The sequence below is a fragment of the Buceros rhinoceros genome, unplaced genomic scaffold (assembly GCF_000710305.1).
Source record: "Buceros rhinoceros silvestris isolate BGI_N320 unplaced genomic scaffold, ASM71030v1 scaffold16747, whole genome shotgun sequence".
Classification (NCBI taxonomy): Eukaryota; Metazoa; Chordata; class Aves; order Bucerotiformes; family Bucerotidae; genus Buceros; species Buceros rhinoceros.
The window spans coordinates 1-21,576 of NW_010420576.1; the positions used below are offsets into that span (position 1 = coordinate 1).

The 21,576-nt window shown below is 38.5% G+C and overlaps 1 protein-coding gene across 1 annotated transcript; it reads left to right on the top strand.

Annotated features, from left to right (window-relative positions):
• Positions 1-3: 3 nt before the first annotated feature.
• SLC30A5 (solute carrier family 30 (zinc transporter), member 5) lies at positions 4-19,467 on the top strand (the record flags this gene model as incomplete). Its single annotated transcript, XM_010139357.1, has 16 exons — positions 4-56; positions 289-411; positions 2,246-2,312; positions 3,528-3,613; positions 4,987-5,074; positions 6,830-6,917; positions 8,526-8,602; positions 9,673-9,843; positions 10,447-10,735; positions 11,107-11,315; positions 12,405-12,562; positions 13,202-13,331; positions 14,696-14,921; positions 16,332-16,558; positions 18,255-18,383; positions 19,027-19,467. Coding segments are annotated over 16 exons (2,292 nt in total), but the record flags the coding sequence as incomplete, so codon positions are not given.
• Positions 19,468-21,576: the final 2,109 nt, after the last annotated feature.

A 21,576-nucleotide genomic window follows, 5' to 3' on the forward strand; every position in this document is an offset into this window, starting at 1 on the left:
GGGCAGGCCTTGGCCGGCGGCGGCGTGCTGGGGCCCGTGGATGTGCCCAGCGCCCGGTAACGGTGGGGCTGGGGCGGGGAAGCGTCCGGTCCGCTGGGTGAGGGGGACCTTAGGCGAGGCCCGCCGCGAGGATCTGTCCGTAGACGTTTCTCCCTCTGGGGAGCAGCGGGGTCACCCGTCAGCCTTGCTGGGACGGCCCGGAGGCGCAGGGCCGCCGGGGAGGAAAAGGCGGCGGGGCCTCAGCGCGAGCGTGGTCACAAGCCCAAACTGTCGTCTTTCCTTCTGCAGGCTGACTCGATACGTCGTGCTGCTGTGCTTCACCAAGGTTTTGAAAGCTGTGGGGCTGTTTGAATCCTATGATCTTCTGAAAGCGGTCCACCTTGTGCAATTTATTTTTATAGTGCAGCTGGGGTGAGTGTGTAGGGGGTGAAGCCATGTGTGCTGCTAAGGCATCCTTTGTCTGTGGTGTTCTTTGTCAGCATCAAGGTTATACCCTGCATTATAGATTAATCGAGAAGGAAAAGGCATAGCAGTTGATCTAGGAATTACTCTGTTCATAGTTGTGTTCATATCTCTGCTCCCTATAATTTCTGAATCATAGAATATCTCAAGTTGGAAGGGACACATAAGGATCATCGAGTCCAGCTCCCTACTCCTTGCATGAAAACTGCTTAAAGTAAATCATATGACTGAGAGCATCATCCAGACACTCCCTGAGCTCTTTGTTTTGCACATGATGCTGTGACAACTTTGCTGTGGAGCTTTTTCCAGTGACCAACTACCCTCTTAGTGAAGAACCTTTTCCTAAAGTCCAATCTGAACTTCCCCTGATGTAGCTTCATTCCATCTCCTTGTGTCCTATCACTGGTCACCAGAGAGAGGAGATCAGCACCGCCCTCTTCATTGCCCAGCCTGAGGAAGCTGTAGCCTGTGAAGTGGTCACCCCTCAGTCTTCTCCAAGCTCAGCAAACCAAGTGACCTCAGTTGCGTCTCCTAAGTCTTGCCCTTGAGGTCTTTCACCATCTGGGTTGCCCTCCTCTGGACACACTCCAGTGGTTTGGTGTCCTTCTTCTGTTGAGGCACCCAAAACTGCACACAGCACTCGAGATGGGGCCGCACCAGTGCAATGTAGAGTGGAATAATCACCCCCCTCAGCTGGCTGGCTCTGCTGTGCCTGATGCACCCCAGGACACAGTTGGCCTTTTTGGCTGCCCAGGCACAATGTTGACTCATCTTAAACTTGCCATCAACCCCCACTCTCAGATCTTTTTCAGTGGGTCTGCTCTCCCACCTTTTATCTCCCAGTTTGTACGTATAACCAGGATTACCCTATCCCAGGTGGAGGATCCGACACTCACTCTTGTTAAATTTCATGCAGCTGATGATTGCCCAGATCTTTATCTACATCTCTCTGTAAGGTGTCTCTGCCTTCAGGAAAGTGGTTTTGAGTGGTTTTGCTGCATTAAAATTGATCATACTATGACAGTACTGATCATAGGAAACTCAGGGATGTCCAAATTTTCTTAAGGACAAGTTTTCTTCCTTATAATTACTATTCCTGTAGTTCTTGTGGGCTTCAATTTTTGGTTTTCTCTGATGGGAGAGCTAAAGTGTAGAAAATTGTAGGAAATATACAGAAACGACCTTCACAAGCACAGTTCTGCTTCCTGTTTTCGTGGTATGGTGTGGAAGAGCATTTCGGTAATAAACTTGGCAGAATTTGAACATCTGGAACCTCATTTTTTCCTTTTATTTCAAATTTGTTTACATTTCTGAGCTTCTCCCTTGCACGTTCTGAAGTACCGTAGTGTTTATGCCCATCACTTACTCCCGATCCCAGTTGAGGAAGACGTGTGCTGTTTCTTGCCATTTGTAACAGGACTGTGTATTTAGTATTCTGTGTATGAATAAACCTTTGGGTGTGTGTATCTTGATAATAAAAAACTTCTGAGATAGTTATTTTGATTTCTGTAAATCACAGGTAGATTTCTTGTTAGCTGTTCTCTGAAGAGCTTACCTTTAAAATTAACCAGAACTGAAGTTCACTTTGTGCTGGTATCTGACGCATGTAATGCAACAGGGAAAATAAAACCAGTGAGCGTGGTCAGTGTGGCCTTTTAGTGAAAAATGTAGAGGAAGACATTTAGTGAACTGAGCCTGATAGGAGAGACCTGGTTATTTAAAGCTGTTTTGAATAAAAAGCTGACTGCTAATACACTAACAGAGAAAACTTACTTCTTAACAGGTCTGCGTTTTTTATGGTTTTGTTTCAAAAACCCTTTTCTTCTGGAAAAGTAGTAACCAAGCATCAGGTGAGTTGACATACATAATAGTGAATTGTGTCTTTGTAGATATCCTTGGTAACATGGCTCTTCCCAAAAATGAAAGCAAAACAAAGCTTTCTCCACTTGGAAGATGTGGTTGCAGTTTCCAGAAGCATGTAACTAACTTTGTGTCTAATCCACTGTGAAAAACAATCAGCATTTTTAACTTTTGTCAACTCCTTTTGAGAGTGTTGTGAAAAGATTGGGCCTTGGCTCCATACAAACATCTGTTTTGAGGATTGGATTTTCAAAAACACCTTAGTCTACCATGCTTTTGGATGGTGCATCGTGATGGGGGCTAGTCTATGCTTTTCAGACCTGTGTTTCAGTTCCCAGTATCCTCAGATGCCACAGTAGTGTCAGGTTGGAACCTGCTGTTTTGTAAGAAATTTTCTTCACCTGCTCCATATTCATCTTGGTTTTACTGTGCACAAAAATTTCATCCATGCACAATGTCATCAGTGTATGTGCTAAGTAGAACAAATCTGAAGGATAGCCTCAGAAGTGTTTCAGATGTCAACTGCTTTCATGATCAGACACATACAGCAAAATTTGGAAGTGGAAACATGAATAAATTGCGTCTTTGGTTTGTGTTCAGAAGAATCTGTCCATTGATTGTTTTGCTGGTGCTAAAAATTTTAAAATTCTGTATTTTGAAGACGTGATGTTTGTCGTAGTCACTTTGTCTTGTTTAATATTTGCAAAATTAATTACTTTTCCTAAAAAAACCTTGCATTTACAGTTAATGCATTGAATAGTTAATCATAACCTGCTTCCTGAAGAAAAAATTTAACCCATTCATAAATACTTGCAGGCTTAAGAACTTAGTCTTTTTATCTTTGATGTTATATCTAGCTCTGTATATATTTATCAGATGTATGCAGTAGGTTACAAAACAAACAGCGGCTTTGACAGGTTAATGCACATGAATTTTTTTCAGCTTTTTTTCCAGGCTTTTTGTTAAAGACATCTCAGACTATACAATAGAATCTAGTACTGTGGTAGAAAGAAAATAAGTAATTCTGGTTCATAATATGTCCAAACAAACCTTAGTTGCCTGGTAAAATAGCTAAGAAAATAAATATGTTCTGCAAAGTTTAGAGGATGTTTTCTCCTCTATTTCTATGTCTACAGAATAACAATAATAGAGTATTTATTTTGAAATTGTTGAGAAAATTATAATGAAATACCTTTCTTTTGTAGTGGATCAAAATTTTTAAGCATGCTGTTGTGGGATGTATCATTTCACTCTTGTGGTTTTTTGGCCTTACTCTTTGTGGACCGCTAAGGTAAATACATATTTACCATAAAAAATGTAATGCCTTTTTAAGCTAATTTTTGTGATCCTTCCCTGTCTTGCTCCTTTGTTGTTTGTTTCACATATGTTAGAACATGATGCCAGTCTCTTGCTTTATTTTTTTTTTTATTTTAAATGGATCTTTATGCTTTTTTCTGTCAACTCTTGTGCTTGGGAAAAGCTACATGTAATTTTCTGTAGAACTTGTAATTTTCTTCATTCGTTCTTTGACAAGATGCCAGTGAAATTCTTGGTAGTGCTTAAACTATTGATGTGAATGATACGAGATCACTGAATGTGTTTTTTTTAATTTCTGAGGTCTCATTAGTGTAACCACGATTGTTTATTTAACTGTTTGAAGACCATGGTAGTGATAGCAGCTTGTATTCCTGTGCCCAGGTGGCAATCAATTCCTGCATTTGTTGCAGGGCACTGCTTTATCTGGTCATATGCCTGTGCTGTGTTGGAATTGGGTAGCATTACTGCATGTCAAGTCACTTGTGCTGCTTGTTAGCAATACTGACTAAATATAAAGGAATAACATTAGACTTCAAAAAATGAGGGTTAATGTATTAGAAAGCATCTTCTGTTAGAGAGAGGAAGGTAAAGCCTTAAATGATAGACCTTATGAAGTTGAAGTTTTATTCGCTACACAGGAGAAGGCATAGCTGGGAAAAATAGCATTTCTTAATACTGTAGTGCCTGTCTGGATGCTCGCAGTCTTCCCAGGCAGAACCAGTAATATGGGCCCTAGCAGGTTGTATTGCTGTGCAGAGAATGGCAGAAGCATTTGGTAAACTTGACAGCAGTTATTACTTTCATGTTCTGCTCTGGAAAGCTGTCAGTATAGCTTCTTCATCAGCCTCTGCTATCTGAAGGAGAGAGTGCACAAGTTAGAATTTATTATTTTTAGCAGTTAAGAGGTTCTGAGGTTGCATAGATTACTAGACCATTAACACCTCAAGAAACAGGATGTAATACAACAGAACAGTACCTGTTTTTTTCTGGGAGCCAGAAACTTTGGTTTAGAGAAGGTATGGTAATGGGAATAATAATTCTGTCTTGAGCAAGTTAGCATCTTGTGTTACTAGAAAGTACAATTTAAAGTAATGTATAAATGAATTATTTCAATCCGTTCTTTGAGTTAGAAAGTTCTTTGTTTTGTGATACATCTGGCTAGCTCTGTTGCTGGTAAAGGCAAAGAGATGTGCATTTATCCTCTTGAGTTGTTTAAAGTCACTATTGAGATCACAGGATAAATCTTAGTCTGCTGTGTCATTGAATTTTAGCTGAAACAGTATATATCAAACTTGTGAGGTAAACTCCCTGTAAGCAGACATAAGTGTTTATTTCACTTTCTTATAGGACACTGTTGTTGTTTGAGCACAGTGATGTGGTTGTGCTATCACTCCTTAGTGTCTTGTTCACAAGCTCAGGTGGAGGACCAGCAAAGGTATTTAAAAACCTATTTTACCAAATATAAAAAATGCTGAACGCTATAAATCCAAGTACTTCTTTACCTGGGAAAAACAGCTTTTTGGACGTCTGTTCATAGAAATTGTGTTCTTTTAAGTTTCATTAGCATTGAAATTATGCTATGTACTTCTTGAAATAATAAATATAGCATACAGAGAGAAAAAATGGGTGAAGCTGTTGGAGATCCATGGCACATACCTGAGAATTTTTTTCTGTTTGTAGCGGGGGAAAAGAACCTTTAGAATTATTTTTTGCACTTCAACATTCTTTGATACAGGATTTTGGGTTCAAACTGACAAAAGGACATATGTGCGTGTAGTGGTTTTGGCATTTAGACACCGATGTCCAGCAATATAGGCTCCAGATCGTTGCCTAGCCTCCTCAGTGTCTGTAGCTTTTCAAATTACTTTTTTTCTTTCTCCCAAAAAGTTCCCTTAAGTACTTTAATCTGCATGAGCCTGTATGTGCTGAAGACTGGACCCAGTCTTTCCCTTAATCAGAGTTCTATGTTTGAGATACCCTTTGTCTAAGCCCCATTACAGAAAATTTTACAACATGTTCTCTACCTGTGCCTAATCAGCCCTAAATGGAATGAGCTTATCGCAGCACCTAGCAGTCTTAGCCACCTCCGCTCAAAACCAGTGATAGTTGAGGAAAATATCTTATGACATCATATACCTGAGGCTAGAGTACTTGCTGTATAAGAGCAAGTCTGGCTTTGGTGCCACTTCAGGCCGGGAGTTTTGAGATTTCTGTCTCGTAACTGTTGTCCCCTAATCACTTTTAGGCTGGCCTTAGAGTGAATAGCAGCAGCATCTGCTCTGACACTCTGTACCTGCCCCCCTCAAACTGAGATGCTTGGGACATCCAGCACAAAACTCTTAATTTAGAAGACAATTTTTTTTCTCCAGCCAACCACCCAAAGTGTAGATGTAGAATTTCAGAGAGGTTCTTTGTCAATCTGTATCTTAGTGGGCCACGCTTGGCAGTTAAACCTGATATCTAACTAGAAACAAGGCAGCAGTAACTCTGTCCTCTTAAATCCTTCAGCTTTATGAAGTGAATAGTGGCAAAGGTAAGTCAGTTGACTTTCCGAAATTATAGTTGTATTTGGCTTCAGAAGATAATATGGTATTTTTTAGCTGTATTGCTCAGTGTCTTGCCAAATACCAAAACGTGTCTAAACTCAGTGAAAGCTCTGGGAGCTGGGATTTGATAGCGGCCTTTGTCCCTTCCCCACAAAAGCACTACAGAGATCTGCTTTCTCAGAGCCTTTGCACAGTGCTCCGTCTTTACGTCCCGTAAGACAAATTCTAGATTGTCAACTAGATCTTGTTTATAGCTCTTTGATGCTATACAACATTAAGTCATCAGGCTTAAGTAGCTGTGCATGCTGGCAGGCAGAAACATACGGTGAAAAAGGAAGCAATCATACTTGAAGTTTGTAAGATCCAGCCTTCTGTCTTGTTAGGTGATTTGCACTGAGTTATATGGTAAATCTGAAAACTGGAATAAATATAAAATTATATTGTCAAAGTCACTTTTTTTAAAAAAAAAAAAGGGTTTTTTCCTCATGTTTTTCTTACTGAACTAAAATATGCTTACACTGATGAGGAAGGGCTAAGGGGGGACCAAATTCCTGTATTTATTAACATTAATCTGTTACAGCACATTATAAAAATATTTGGGGTATATTTACTTGGGTTTTGGTTTGTTTGGGTTTTTTTTACAGACAAGAGGTGCTGCATTTTTCATCATAGCTGTCATCTGCTTACTACTTTTTGATAATGATGACCTCATGGCTAAAATAGCAGAACATCGTATCCTTTCTTCCTGTGTGTAAGAGCAAGTGCCTGTTATTACTGGAGCAGAGAGAACATGAAGTTGAGTACACTGAATTAAATATGCTTGCATTTTTCCTTACAGGAATCTTACCTTTCAAGAATATTATAGCATAAGTTTTTACTTCAACGTCAGAATACTGATACCTATAGCCAAGTGAATGGCATTGCTTATTTTGACAACATAGAATACAGCTGTAGAAGGCTCCCTGCCTGTTTGCACATATTAGACCACTTAGGATTACTAGAAGTTTATTTGATTGGCTCTCATTTTTCTTTATAAATTCAAGACATAATGCCCGTAGCCTGAGTGTGTGCAGTAAATGGTTGACAGCTTGGATGGCAGTCTTTTCCATCCAGAAATGTTCACAGAATCATAGAATGGTTTGAGTTGGAAGGGAACTTTCAAGGTCATCTAGTCCGACTCCCCTGCACTGAGCAGGGACATCTGCGACTAGACCAGGTTGCCCAGAACCCTGTCCAGCCTGACCTTGAATATTTTCAGGGACTGGGCTGGGCAACCTGTGCCAGTGTTTCACCATCATAGGTTGGTCCTGTCCTTGGTGAAGCCATGCTGGCTGTCTCAGATCACCTCCCTGTCCCACCACGTGCATTAGTATAGCTTCCAGGAGGACCTTGATCTTCCCAGGCTCAGAGGTGAGGCTGACAGGTCAGTAGTTCCCAGGGACCTCCTTTCTACCCTTTTTAAAAATGGGTGCAACATTTTTCTCTCTTTCCAGTCATAAGGGACGTCACCTAACTGCCAGGACTTTTCAAATATCATGGAGTAAGAATTGTTTTGTGCTTTAGCAGATGTGGTGATCTTAGTTCATCTGCTAGGCCAAAATGTGAAGTAGCCTGCAGTAGCTCCAACAACAGTGGACTTGAAGCTGCACACAGAAGCTCGCTAACATGCTTTCAAAGCCACTGAGTAAATTGGAAGGGATAGTGAAGTGCAAAAAGTGGTACATCTAAGGATGGGCAGTAAAAATGAACAAGGAGAAAGTAGGAGTTATCAAAGGAGGTTGAAAACGTGGAATTACAGATGCAAACAGTATGTTGAGGAATAGTATCGATTAGTCCACTGAGTTTTCGGTGAGTAAATTCATTGATAAAGTGCTCTCTAGTAGTTTTCCCAAAAGCTGTCATTATTTTGATACTTGCTGCATTGTGCTTGTCAGTTACTCTTTGTTTTCTAAAGTTTATCTATTTAGAATCTGGAAAGATACAGATCATATTTTAGACACTTTGCTGGTTTAGTACTTTCAGTGAAAATCAATCTGATTTCTACTGTCGTTGAGATGTATTTTTTGAAGTCTGGTTTCCAAAATTAACATAAAAGTTGTATCGTGATTGCTGTGTGGTATTTAACGGTGACTATGTTTTCATCTTTTAAAATTCTCTTTTTTTTTCTCAATATATTTAACTATTTATTTTGTGGAAACGTTTTCATCTTTCCAGAATTTTAAGGGTCTGACTCAGTGTGACTACACCTGCTTTCTGTGGTCTTCTGCTACCTCTACCTGTTCTTTAGTTTAAAAAAGTACTCATCAAATGAAACTGTTCCTTAATTTATTTTTTATTCAGCTGAGGGGCATCATGACAGTGCTCTTACCCATGTTCTGTATACAATCATTGCTTTCCTCGGTGTTGCAGATCACAAGGTAAGTAACTTGTGTTTCAGTAGGTTAGTGTTTGTTTAAGTTTGGTACCATACAAAACCATACAATACAATACAAACCATACAATATCCAACTTGTATAGCTGTTAAGACCTTTGCTGTAACATGTAACCTAAAAAGGCTAATGAAAATTACCCAAGTATTCTGTCACCAGTGTTCTGAATATTAATAATGCTGATGCATACAAGACGTTCCTTGCTTACTTCTGCAGTTGTTTTTTTGCTGCTTCTTTTTTTTTGCTGCTTCTTTACCTTTCCCCAGTCTTACCTTTACGTTAGGTAATTCTATTTGAAGACTCAGATTCTTACACTTCTCTTGGAAATATAGTCGCATTGTAATTGGTGACGTGAATAACTGAGTATCAAAACCTTACTTTATGAGATTGACATGGCTAATTGAGTTGTTCTGTTAGCTTAATCGTGTTGCTAAAGTGACTGCATTGAGGACTAAAAGAGGGAGAAAAATATATGCAACAGCTAAGAAAGCATTAATATAAAAATAAGTTGAATGTTAGACTGGTGTGCAGAGCAAGTGTGATCTAAAGGAGATGAGATGCTCTATGTATCTTGTGATTCATTTATAGAACAATTTTGAAAGAAAATATTGTGAAGAAATTTGGTGTGGTGCAATTAAATGTAAGTAAATGAAAAGGTTATGAAAGGCTGAGAGGCCAAGGTGACATACCACTTTTGGAATTTGCCTATGCTTTCAATACTCTTTTAACAGTGGAAGACAGAAAACCAAGTTTTTTGTGAGTTTTCTTTTTCTTCATAGCTATTCGCTGCCAATTTGCTGCTGTTGTATGGCAGTTAACACCATGGAGAGTTTTAAACTTCAAGTCATATTTGGCTGTTGTGAATAGTGCTGAGGTATCACCATGTACGCTATGTTACTGTTTTTAACTAGAGTAACAATTACAGGAAGTGTCCTGTGTTTGTCTTTGTTGGTAAGTTAAGGAAAGTGCATTAATTCTTCTTCATGTAACTGTCACTTTGTTAGGAGTGAGGTATTTGTCTCTTGAAAAATGCTAACAGGATCCGTCTGTGTTTCCAGGGAGGAGTACTGCTTCTGGTTCTGGCATTGTGCTGTAAGGTTGGTTTTCACATGGCTTCCCGAAAACTATCTGTAGATGTAGGTGGAGCCAAGCGTCTTCAAGCTTTGTCTCATCTTGTTTCTGTCCTTCTGTTGTGCCCGTGGGTCATTGTCCTCTCTGTGACAACAGAGGTAAGATAGCAAGTACAAAAATGAATTGGTTTTTGTAATGCTTCTGCTTATGAAGTGCAATTCAAATCTTCCCTTTAAAATATCTTCCAAAGAATTACTACTTTTTGTAGTGAGCTCTGCTTACAAATTTTCCTCTATATTTTGATGTATATATGAGTGATAATTTCTGTGATAACTTTATTTCATCTTTCTAGCTCAGATACTATATCCTGACTTCATACACTAACATTGCACAGGTATTAATGACGGTAAAAATACAGGCCTTTTTATTCCTGAGGAGATTATCGTAATTTAAAGACATGTTCATTATGCCTGCATGCTTAGGGAGAGTAGACTATTGCAAACAAGATGTTGCATATGGTGTTGCTTTTAGGTAGATGAAAGAATTTAAAATAAGGTAGTGTGGTGTGAATTAGTGGTATCCTCTATAGCTGGAATGTTGGTTTTATGTGATAAATTGAAAGTGTAGAAGTATTTATGTTTTAATGGATTGCTGAAGACATTTGTAATGGAAGTGAACTAGACTTAATGTTGTATATACAATCACATCTAAAGGTGAACAGTCCTGTTTGAAATGGGTTTTTTTTGTTGTTGCTGTTGCAGAGTAAAGTAGAATCTTGGTCTGCTCTCATCATGCCTTTCATAACAGTCATCTTTTTTGTTGTGATCCTGGATTTCTACGTGGAGTCCATATGCTCTGTCAAGATGGAAGCTTCCACTTGTGCTCGATATGGATCCTTTCTTACTTTCATTAGTGCACTGCTTTTTGGCAACTTTTGGACACATCCAATAACAGACCAGCTTCGAGCTATGAACAAGCCAACACACCATGAAAGCACAGAGCACGTTCTTTCTGGAGGGGTGGTAGTGAGTGCTGTCTTCTTCATTTTATGTACGTATTCTTGTTTGTCTTTTAATAAATCTGTTGTCCGTATGACTGGAAAGCCAATCAGAAAATGGATGTGTGCATAATTCTTTTGGATGAGCTTTTGTGGATTCTTCCAAGGATAGGGCCTGTAGCTTTGTGCTCTTTTACTGTCTGTCTACAAAAAAAGAGAATGTAATAGATCTGTTCTGTTGTGGAAGTGACGATCTAAGCTTATATAACAATGAAATTTAATGATAAACCTCAAGATAAAGTTGACAATCACTTTGCTGCCTGCAAATGTCAATTAAGCTTTGATCGCTGACAAAACACTTTATAAAATAGCTTAGAAGTGAAGCTTAGAAACAACAACAAAAACTTCAATACTTTCCTTGCAGCTGCCAATATCCTGTCCTCCCCCTCCAGGAAAGGGCAGAAGGGTACCCTTATTGGCTATTCCCCTGAAGGCACTCCTCTCTATAACTTCATGGGTGATGCACTACAGCAGAGCTCGCAGTCATTACCTCGCTTTATTAAGGAGTCACTGAAACAGATCCTTGAGGAGTATGATTCTAGGCAGATCTTCTATTTCTTGTGCCTGAATCTGGTAAGTGCATGCTTGTTTTTCAAACCCAGTTACAGTAGTACATACATAGTACAGTAAAAAGAGTTATTCTTTAAAAGGTTCCTATGACTGACTGGTTTTAAAGTCACCCTTGACAGAGTAGTTTCGTTAGATAGAATTTCAAAATAGAAGAATCTTATGCTAATCTTACAGTAAGTAGCAGGTCACTTTGATTTGTTGCCACAGTGTGGCACTGGTTCTGTGTGTTACTCTTATACTAGTAAGTAAATACATGTGTCATGGTACATTTAAGATTGAGGTATCTCAAGGTTACCAACAGGTATGAAACTAGTAAGGCATTCAAGGATGGGGGCAACAAAATACTACGTATGGGGTTGATTAGTATCATTTTGGAGTAGACTGGTTTTATTTCTCTACTCTTTTTCTCAAATGGGAAAAGATCATGCAGTAAGCAAGAGTTATAGGACCTCATTTGCAAAGATCTCTCTTTGTTCTTTGGCAGTTTTCCGAGAAAATAGGGGAAGAAACCTGAAATATCCACAATAATTTTAAGGAATTCCATTATGCAATATGAAAGATGGGAAAGAAAGTTTATAGGCAGACCGATTAATAATACTAAACATACTGGGGAAAAATACATATTACAAATCTTTTCTTGTGTACCCTTCTCAAAACTAGTTCCTAAGATTTAAAGTCAAGTAATTGGTGAAGAAAATTTTTACATAACAGATGTGTAGACAGCATTGCTTTTACACTAACAATAGATCATTATCAGAGATGTTGCATAGTTTAATGACAAAATGCTTAAAATTTTGTTTGCACAACGTTTTAAAGTTCTAAATGAAAACTTAGATTTACTCCTCTGGGGTGTTCTTTTGTTAGGTCTAGGTCTGAGACTTTTGGGAGGGTAGGTTCAAAAATGTCTCTTCATAGACTTGGAATGTATCATTTTTGTTTTGTTGGAGGAGAGAGAAAATGGTCTAGAAATACTTGGAAACAATACCTTTGAAAAATCTTAAGTGTCCTACAAAAAGAATTCCCTGCTCCCTACCAAGGTGTTAAATTACAAGTTAATCTTCAAGGAAAAACTCAAACTGTCTTTCATTTTAGGCTTTTACTTTTGTGGAGCTTTTTTACGGAGTATGGACCAATAGCCTTGGTCTTATTTCTGATGGATTTCATATGCTTTTTGATTGTTCTGCGTTAGTGATGGGGCTTTTTGCAGCTCTGATGACAAGATGGAAAGCAACTCGCATATTTTCCTACGGGTATGTATATTAGATTCTTTAAGGATTGTCTGAAAATTATTCTACTGGCTCATTTTCAAAATGCCCTCCTATAAAGATGGGTTTGGGAAGTTCTAATGGTGCGTGCTTCTGTGGGTTTTTTGCTATGCTTCTGTTCCATTTGTGTTCATGCTATTCCCCTTTTACGCCTGCAAAAAAGTGCCTGAAATGAAATTTTCATTTATCTCTACAAATAAAACTTTATCGCTGTGAATATTACTTAGAGATTGTCTCAGTCAATATATATATTTATATATGTAAAAAAAAATGTTGAAAGCCAGTGTTTACATAAGTGTTTCAATTCTGCTGACATAATCAAAATTTGTATGGTTAAATGGCATAGCAGTTTAGCAGTTTGAAGCCTTGAATGTGCAGTAGATATAAAAAAATAAATTATTGCAGCTTTATACTATTGGTGTTTGGACAGTTGCAAACTAGCTACCTCTTGGTCAGAAATAATTAACTCAGAAGTTAAGGCATGATTTTCTGGCTTTGAGGAAAAAAATCAAGACAGTTTTAATGCTGTATTAATTAAATGTATTACAACTTTACTAATTATAACTTTGAAATTTGTTAGAGTACCCATTCTTCATTCTGAAATGTACATGTGTTTGCTTTCAGGTATGGACGTGTAGAAATTCTCTCTGGATTTATTAATGGCCTCTTTCTGATGGTAATTGCTTTCTTTGTCTTCATGGAATCAGTGGCCAGACTGGTGGATCCTCCAGACATAGATACAAATATGCTAACTGTAAGTTATGTCATTTGCCAGTTAATGGTTCTTTTATGTTCATCTTAATTAAAAAAAGTTAAGGAGACTAATACTGCATACTCAAGATCTAAACTGTGCCTTGTCTAACCTACTCTAATTTGAAAATCCAAACTACATCTGGTTTTAAAATACAAAAATACATAGGAGGGAATATAATTTCATTATAATAGTTAAATTGATTTTTTTCTAAGATGTTACAGCTCTAATCTTTTTAGATGATGGTCTTTCTACAATAAAAGATTCTAAAGAAATAATATTTATAAGACTAAATTTGGTTCTGCTGTCATGTATACCAATGTCAATTATTACAGAAAAGGTTTTATATTAGTCTCTGAGAAACCTCAAAAATCAGCTGGAATTCATAACATTGTGTGGAGTGTGTTACTATGGCATAAGCCATCGTGAAGCTGTGCATAGCTAATTTTAACTACACCTCTGTCTTTTACCTTCCACAGCCTCTCCAGGGGCTCCCCATTTAAATTTTCAAACTTTAATCCCTTTTTTTCAAATGCAATAGTTTATTTTCTTTAAACTATTTTTTTAATTACGGAATTCTGCAAATCCAGCCCTTCATTTATCAGGTTTACAGCTTCGTCCATCCCCTCTAATCTGTGCTCTCCTGCTATCTTCAATAACAAAGATAAAGATATTTATGTAGGCACAGTTAGAAACATGCATTGCTGGAATCGAGGGCCTGATTTTTTTAATTTTCTTTTTAATCTTCAGTATTTGCTCCATTTACATTACCAATTTTGTTTCTTGGGATAGGGCTCTCTACATGAGCACAGTCTGCATAGCCAAGGAAAAGTCTAATAAATCCTGAGTAGGACTTGCTTAACTCCTTTACTAGCTGGAATTATTCCTATGATCTGCTAGTGTTTCACGGGAGAGTAGAAAAACAGGCAGACAGATGAAAAGCACAGCTCAACTAATAAAGCAGTAGTTGCAGTCATGACTACGCAGTATACTCCTTTTTCGCCAATGAAAGCAAAGCGAAGCTTGTATTCAAACCCCTTCACCTCTTTCTGAAAGTAAATAAAATCAATCATCCCTTCTTAAAACTGAACTTGCTGTCTTGTGGATGCTAGGTTTTGCATTTCGGTGGTGGTTATCAGGTGGGTTTTTTGGGAAGCTTGGGTAGAATAAGATTTTTTTGTAACCAGCTCATACACTGAAAGGAATATGATGAGGAATCCATATTGGAATCATCTTTCTGTTGGTGTTAATGCTTCCACAGTTTTCCTTAGTTAGGTGCACAGTGTTTCTGGTTACCATATTCTAGAGAATAAACTTGCTATGTGGGAATATGCTGTGAAGTTAAAAGACTTTTCTTCCTCTCATAGCCAGTCTCTGTTGGAGGGCTGATCGTAAACCTTGTTGGTATCTGTGCCTTTAGCCACGCGCACTCCCATGGGGCTTCTCGGGGAGGTTGTCACGCACATGATCACAGCCATTCTCACCACGGGCACAGCCACAGCCATGGGCATGGCCATTCCCACAGTGACCATGGGCACAGCCACGGACATTCCCACGGGTCTTCTGGAGGCGGCATGAACACCAACATGAGGGGCAAGTACAGATTGTTGAATTGTAAATGATATACGTGGTTTCCAGCATACTTTGAAGAGGTTCAGAATCAGATGCAGTACTATGCGTCAGTCTTAAAATCTCTCTCCAGAAGTGATCTGACAGCCATTTAATGTGGTATACATTAATGTCTCAAACTGTTTCTTCAGTAATGATTTTAACTTGAAGAAACATAACTTGAAGTGTTTCTTTGAATAGCTTTCTTAGAGGTGGGTAATACCTAAGGACCAAAAAAAAAGGCATTAATCTTCACTAAAATTAATAAGCAGCTATTGTAAATCTTACTGAATAAGCTTAAAGTTTTTGTTTCTAAGTTCCATCTGCAAATACAAGGTCTCTATAAAGATACTACCATGCTTCTAGGTATCATATGACAGCTGGGTGTAAAAACACTGGGGGAGGTGATTGATAAGAAGCAGAACAACACATGCAGAGCAGCAATCTAGAATATGCTTCTCTTTGTTATTCAGAAGATAAAATCTAAAATCAGAAGCTAATCAAGAAGGGCAATACACGTGAAATTTCAGCATAGGTACTTCTTAGAATTTTTTTCCCTGGTAGTTAGAAAATAGTTATTACCAACTGCCTGGCCTATAAAAAAAAAATCTATGAAGTAATGATTTTTTTTGTGTAAGCTTGTCAGTGCAAAAGCATTTTAGCAAATTCTCTCATATTTCATTGGTTATTTTGCATTCTTTGAGTTAGGCAGTGTTGGTGTAACGGTATCCAACGGAATGTTGGCTGTTCTGTTGTCTCACGTTTTTGTGGAGTCTGCCTGTACTCATAGCTATTTCAATATTCTTTCGATTCCTGACACAGAACTAGCACTAATCTTACAAATGGTTAGATTGTTTTTCTGTGCCCGCTGAGTGTACATTGAGAAAGCTGCCCACCAGAAAAGCAGTATACAGTACCAAATTCCTAGCAGTAGCAGATAGACAGTCTTCTTATAAAATTGAAGTAGTGTTGGCATACAAAAAACAAATGATAGATTAATATCTGCCCACATTAGCAGACCAGTGCATTTACAGTGATGTTTTTATCTGCTATTAAGACCACTGAGTCCCTCTATAGAAAGTTAAATGATTACGCTGTATAGTACAAATCCTGCTAACAATTTAAAGCCTGTTCATGTTTGGTTTAATCTGCAGATGCTTGCTTAGATCACTCAACTGTAGAGTAAATTTTTTTTTTACATTAACTTGTAATTAAACATTAGAAGAGCTAAATGTTTTGTTGAATTTTGCACCCGGTTAAGCAGATAGTTGCCTCTCATTAGCTTGAAGGGTGTTTATTATGTTAAATAAACCATACTGGGTTTCTGCTACTGAACATATATGTACATTTTAAACAGGATGTTCAACTTAATAATTCAGTTTACTTTGTTTTCAGGTGTGTTTCTGCATGTGCTAGCAGACACTCTGGGCAGTGTTGGTGTTATTGTATCCACAGTATTTATTCAGCAATTTGGATGGCTCATAGCTGATCCACTCTGCTCTCTTTTTATTGCCACGTTGATATTTCTTAGTGTTATCCCACTATTGAAAGATGCCTGTCAAGTGCTTTTGTTGAGGATACCTCCGGAACAGGAGAAGGATCTGCATGCTTCTTTAGAAAAGGTCAGAACTACAATTCTCAATGTTTTCGTATGCAAATATAACAAGCTATAACTGTTTTTAGTAAGTATTATACTCATGTAGTTCAGTCTGACAGCTTCTGTTGTCTTGGATAACTTCACGTCTCAAGTTGTTCTAAATCAGTTTTGCAGAGATGTGGCAGGATTAGGAGTTGTACTTATTAAAGTTGTTTTGCAACTAAAAAAATCTGTAGTTTTTTGCTTTTATGGATACCTCATGATTTCAGACATGTATGGTGACAGTATGGGAAAGGTACACAGTATTAAGAAAGTAACATACCAATTCCCAAAATCTTGCAGTCTTGAAACCTGATGTGTACAGTTCAGGCTACAGGATTGCATCTCGTGCCTGTAATTGGAGATCTTCTTATTTGTCCACATCAGGGAAGGGCATGCTGGTTCACAGTGACTTGAGATGGGAAGAGTAAGGCTGTTTTTTCTAATTATTTTTTTCATTCAGTCTGTTCTCTTCCTGTGTGGTGCAATGTGGCATCTTCTTTGAGGCTGTGCTTAATGTTCACTCTTGCCTCACTTGAAGTTCCTGCCCAGAACAGTAGTGCAGACCTCAGTGTGGAGAACTCCTCTGTGTCAAAGAACCAGTCACATCTTCTTTGAGGATGCCATTGACAAGAGGGCAAAGAAGACAGTCTTGATGGTGTCCTGTCAGTTGGTAGAGGGTATTCTTGTCTGTACAAGAAAGAAAAGAATAAATGGAAATCGGCTGGAAGAGACTTGTGAAAGAAAAGTGAGGTGCAGAGTGGGGTTTCACTTTTTGATGAGGGAAGACAGCAGTTCTGGGAGACTGAGGAAAAAGAAAATACTTTTTGAAAACAATCAAAGAGAAATTCATTAAAAGGTAATAGGAAGAATATTTTCTAAAATACATCACAGTATAACAATATGCTTGCTGTAGGTTGACCTGTCAGCAGCCAGGCATTCACACAGCCACTTGCTTGCTCGCCCCTTTACCACCACCACTGCCAGTGGGACTGGGGAGAGAACAGAAAGAGCAAAAGCAGGACAATGCTGGGAGCAATATAAAGGCAGTTTAACAGGTGAAGGAGAAAGGAGAGCAAAAAGAAAAAATCAGTGCACCACCTCCCACAAGCAGACTGATAGCCAGACTGTAAGCAACAGCCAGCCACCTTGGAAGCAAAAAAAAAAAAATAAAACCTTCTTCCTCTACCCCAGATCTTATTGCTGAGCATGATGTTACAGAGCATGCAATATGCCCCTGGCCACCTTGGGTCAGCTGTCCCAGCTGCTTCCCCTCCTTTCTTCTTACCCACCCCCAGGATAGAGGAGAGGAAAGCCAGAAAGCCTAGACAGAGACCAAACACTGTTCAGCAGTAGCCAAAACATTGGTGTATTGTGAAAACCGTTCATTCACTGTTATCCAAAACAGCACATTACTGGCTGCTGTGAAAAAAGGTCAATCCATCCCAGCCAGACCCAGTACAAAAATCAAATTTTTGAAAAATTGATAAATTAAGTCTGTGACAGTGGTAGCAAGGTGACCTTTCAATACTACGTATTTCTGAATATGGCTGAGCTGGGAGAAAGCTGCTTTGCTCCACAGCTTTGTTTCCATGTGAAACACATACCACCAGTATCCATGTACATACACAAGTTTAAAATGTGTTCTTAAATTAATTGGTGCTAATGTAATTTCTTCACAGATTCAAAAAATAGAGGGAGTCATATCCTACAGAGATCCTCATTTTTGGTGTCACTCTGCAAGTGTTGTGGCAGGTACAATACATGTGCAAGTGGTATCAGATGTGATGGAACAAAGAATTGTACAGCAGGTAAGGTGCAAGGTTTTTAGGCCCTTCTTACTCTGTAGCCCTTTTTTCAGTTACAGACTGAAGTTTAAAGCTGCTGTTAGTGATTATTTTTATAGCTATTAGTTGCTGTCTTGGATCTGGTCTCTAATGCAGTACTCCTTGCCTGCTAGCTTGGAATTAGCTGCATAAGGAGAGCTGTTTGCTAAGACGCCTGCCAAAACAAAACAAAAAAAAAAAAAAAAAAAAAAAAAAAAAAAAAAAAAAAAAAAAAAAAAAAAAGTGGGAGTGCTTCCAACTGTCACAGCACTACATCTGATGTGAGAAAAGGAGGAGGAGGTGGATTTTGTGCTGCAAAACAGGCAGTAAACAGTATGGATATCTGGATGCCAGTTGTGGGTTTATAACTGGCTTACTCGTATCTGCATGCCTTGGCTTTTTGTTTTCCTTAAAAAGATACTTACTTGTTATGCAAGACACTGAGAATTACCAGTTGTGCAGAAGCCGTAAAGCCATACCCTCTGAAACTGGTCTTCACTTTCCAGAAAATTGAATTCTTTATGTTGATTTTTTTTTAACCTACAGTATTTCAGAGCCAGAATACTGCAAGTTACTGTGAGTTGTATATAAGGTGTAATATTAATGCTAACCGTGCTGTTCTGTTCAGGTTACAGCGATTCTGAAAGATGCTGGCGTAAACAACCTAACTGTACAAGTGGAGAAGGAAGCTTATTTTCAACACATGTCTGGACTCAGCACAGGATTTCAGGATGTCCTTGCAATGACTCAGCAACTAGAATCCATGAAATACTACAAGGATGGTACTTACATTATGTGATACAAAGTTGTGTTCACCAAAGGAGGTGTAAATGTAGGATTCCATCTTCGTATTCTTTTAGGAGATCTTGCACAAACATGTACAGAAACAAATGTACTATATCTTTGAAACTTTTTAAGCTACCATCTTTATTAAAATTGGATCAAGACACTTTTATAAAGGAAGTAAGATGGACTTGCCTGCTTGCTTTATATGTGAAAATAATGGAAATCTTAAATACTACTGTACTTCGTGATATTAAACAGAAGTCTTGCAACTTGTGGATGAACATGAATGCATTCCATACTTGAAGTATGGAACATCTTGATAATAATTTAATGTTAGCAGTGGGAAATGGAAGTATTTTATATTGGAATACAAACATGACCAACTGAAAAATACTTTTCTTTCTTTCAAACATAGCTTGAAGACTTCCTGTGTGGAAAAAAATTTACTTGTTTATTATGTGGAGTAAAAAACATTAAGTCATGGTTTTTGCACACTTCTTTAGGTAACAGAAGCGTACCATTTTTGTGTTACATCTCAGCATACAAATCTGATTTCTAAACTTAATTTTAATGCATCAGGTCAAATAGATGTTACTGTTTTAAATTTATATCAAATTACTTTTTTAAGGAAAGAAATCTGCAGGTGAACTGTGAGAAATTGGGAGGGGGAAAGGATTGCAGACACTTCTCTGTTCTAGGAAGACTGAGAATCAAAAAACAACTGTAAAATAATTTTTTCATACTTTTTATATGACTAACTGCAAATGCGATAGTTTGAAGCTTACAGCAATGAATCAGTGAGCATCCTAGTGCTCAGTTAAACTTCACCTCTTCAAGATACTTGTTGTTTTTTTTTTTCGTCACACCATAACAAAGCTGCAGATCTACTGTAGCCAGCTATACCTTTGCATAGTGCCTGAGGAAGCAGTCCAGGTTGTGACATTAATCTGGAACTTGGAAAGTTGCTGAAACAACCTGTAAATTGACACTTTCTGGAAAGAGAGTGTGTTTAAGGAAGCATTACATGTGATGAGGTCTTAATTCTGGGAAGAAAACAAGTATCTGCCTTCAGTGAAAACTTGTCAACAGGGCAATAACAGGTCTTCAGCGGTGGTTATCCTTACATCTGTTTACAGTCTTCCTGTGCCCCCTTTTCTTCCTAGCAAGAAGTAGGTCTTTCATCATTCCGTGTATCAGAACTGTCTTATTTTGTCATAGTGTTTTCTCATTCTGGTATTTCAGGTCAGTACCTGACCCTCATTAAGACTGGCCTCATAAAGACTCAAAGTGGAATTTGAGGGTAGTGTGATGTTGAAATTACATGATCAGATCAGATTCACCAGCAATGCAGTTTGAAACGTCCTTGAACAATTCTGTTTCTCTCGTGATCCGATTGTTTATACAAACTGCATAGTTTTATTGTAACTGATAAACAAGTTTGCATTCCATTTTCTTCTGGTGCTATGTTAAAACACTATTTGCAGTACAGGACAGGTTTGGAAAACCGTGCTCAAAAAGCTTCTAGAAGTTGCATTGCTTTTATTTAGAGCAATGAAGACTGCACAAGTAATTTCTCGGCATAGCACTGCAGACCCAGCAGAATTCTCAAAGATGGATCCTGTTTTCGTCCAGTCTATGCCTTTGGCAGTGTTTTTCTCACGTTGCCTCCTCTAGAAGGCCCAGGCCACTTGAATACAGTGCTATAACCTCATCATGATAGGTGGAGGAAAAAGGTGGTGATCCTTTTCAAATCAAGTTCAAATCAAACCAGCTTAACGTAATTGAAAAGCCTTCCTGCTTGCCGCAACCTTCTCTGAGCAAATGCTGGTGACCTATGTTAGTGACTAACAACAGGACCCCACACAAATTAAGGTGGCTGGGACCACATTAGATGATGATGGCAGTGAAGATTAGCTCCTACTTAGACACTTCACAGACAAGCGCTAACCTGTATCTTACAGCCCTTTTGGCAGCTTTTTGTGCGTTACCCAACGTGCGTGCACAGTGTTTCTCCAGGCTACCCTGGCAGGAAGACAACGGCAGTATATACTGTCTGTCTTAGATTTGACGAGAGCCTGCGTACAGCAATAAACCTCCACAGAAGAGTTCAGGCTTCCTCCTCCCTCCAGGATCTGTTAAACTGTGCTGTAAGTGCAGGTTTTCAAATCGTAGGTATGGAGAAATCTGGTTTTATTTTAATAAATACTAATGGTGGGGGAGTTCTTGGTCTAGTCAATTGATTTGTGTGCACACCAAACACTTCCCAAGATTTCAGAGGAACTGCAGCAGCATGCAGTACATATGCACGATGAAAATAAATGTTTTTCAGCAGTGTTTTGTGTAGCGCGTTTCTGATTAAAAACGTCAATCAGACCGGTGAAAACAGGAAAAC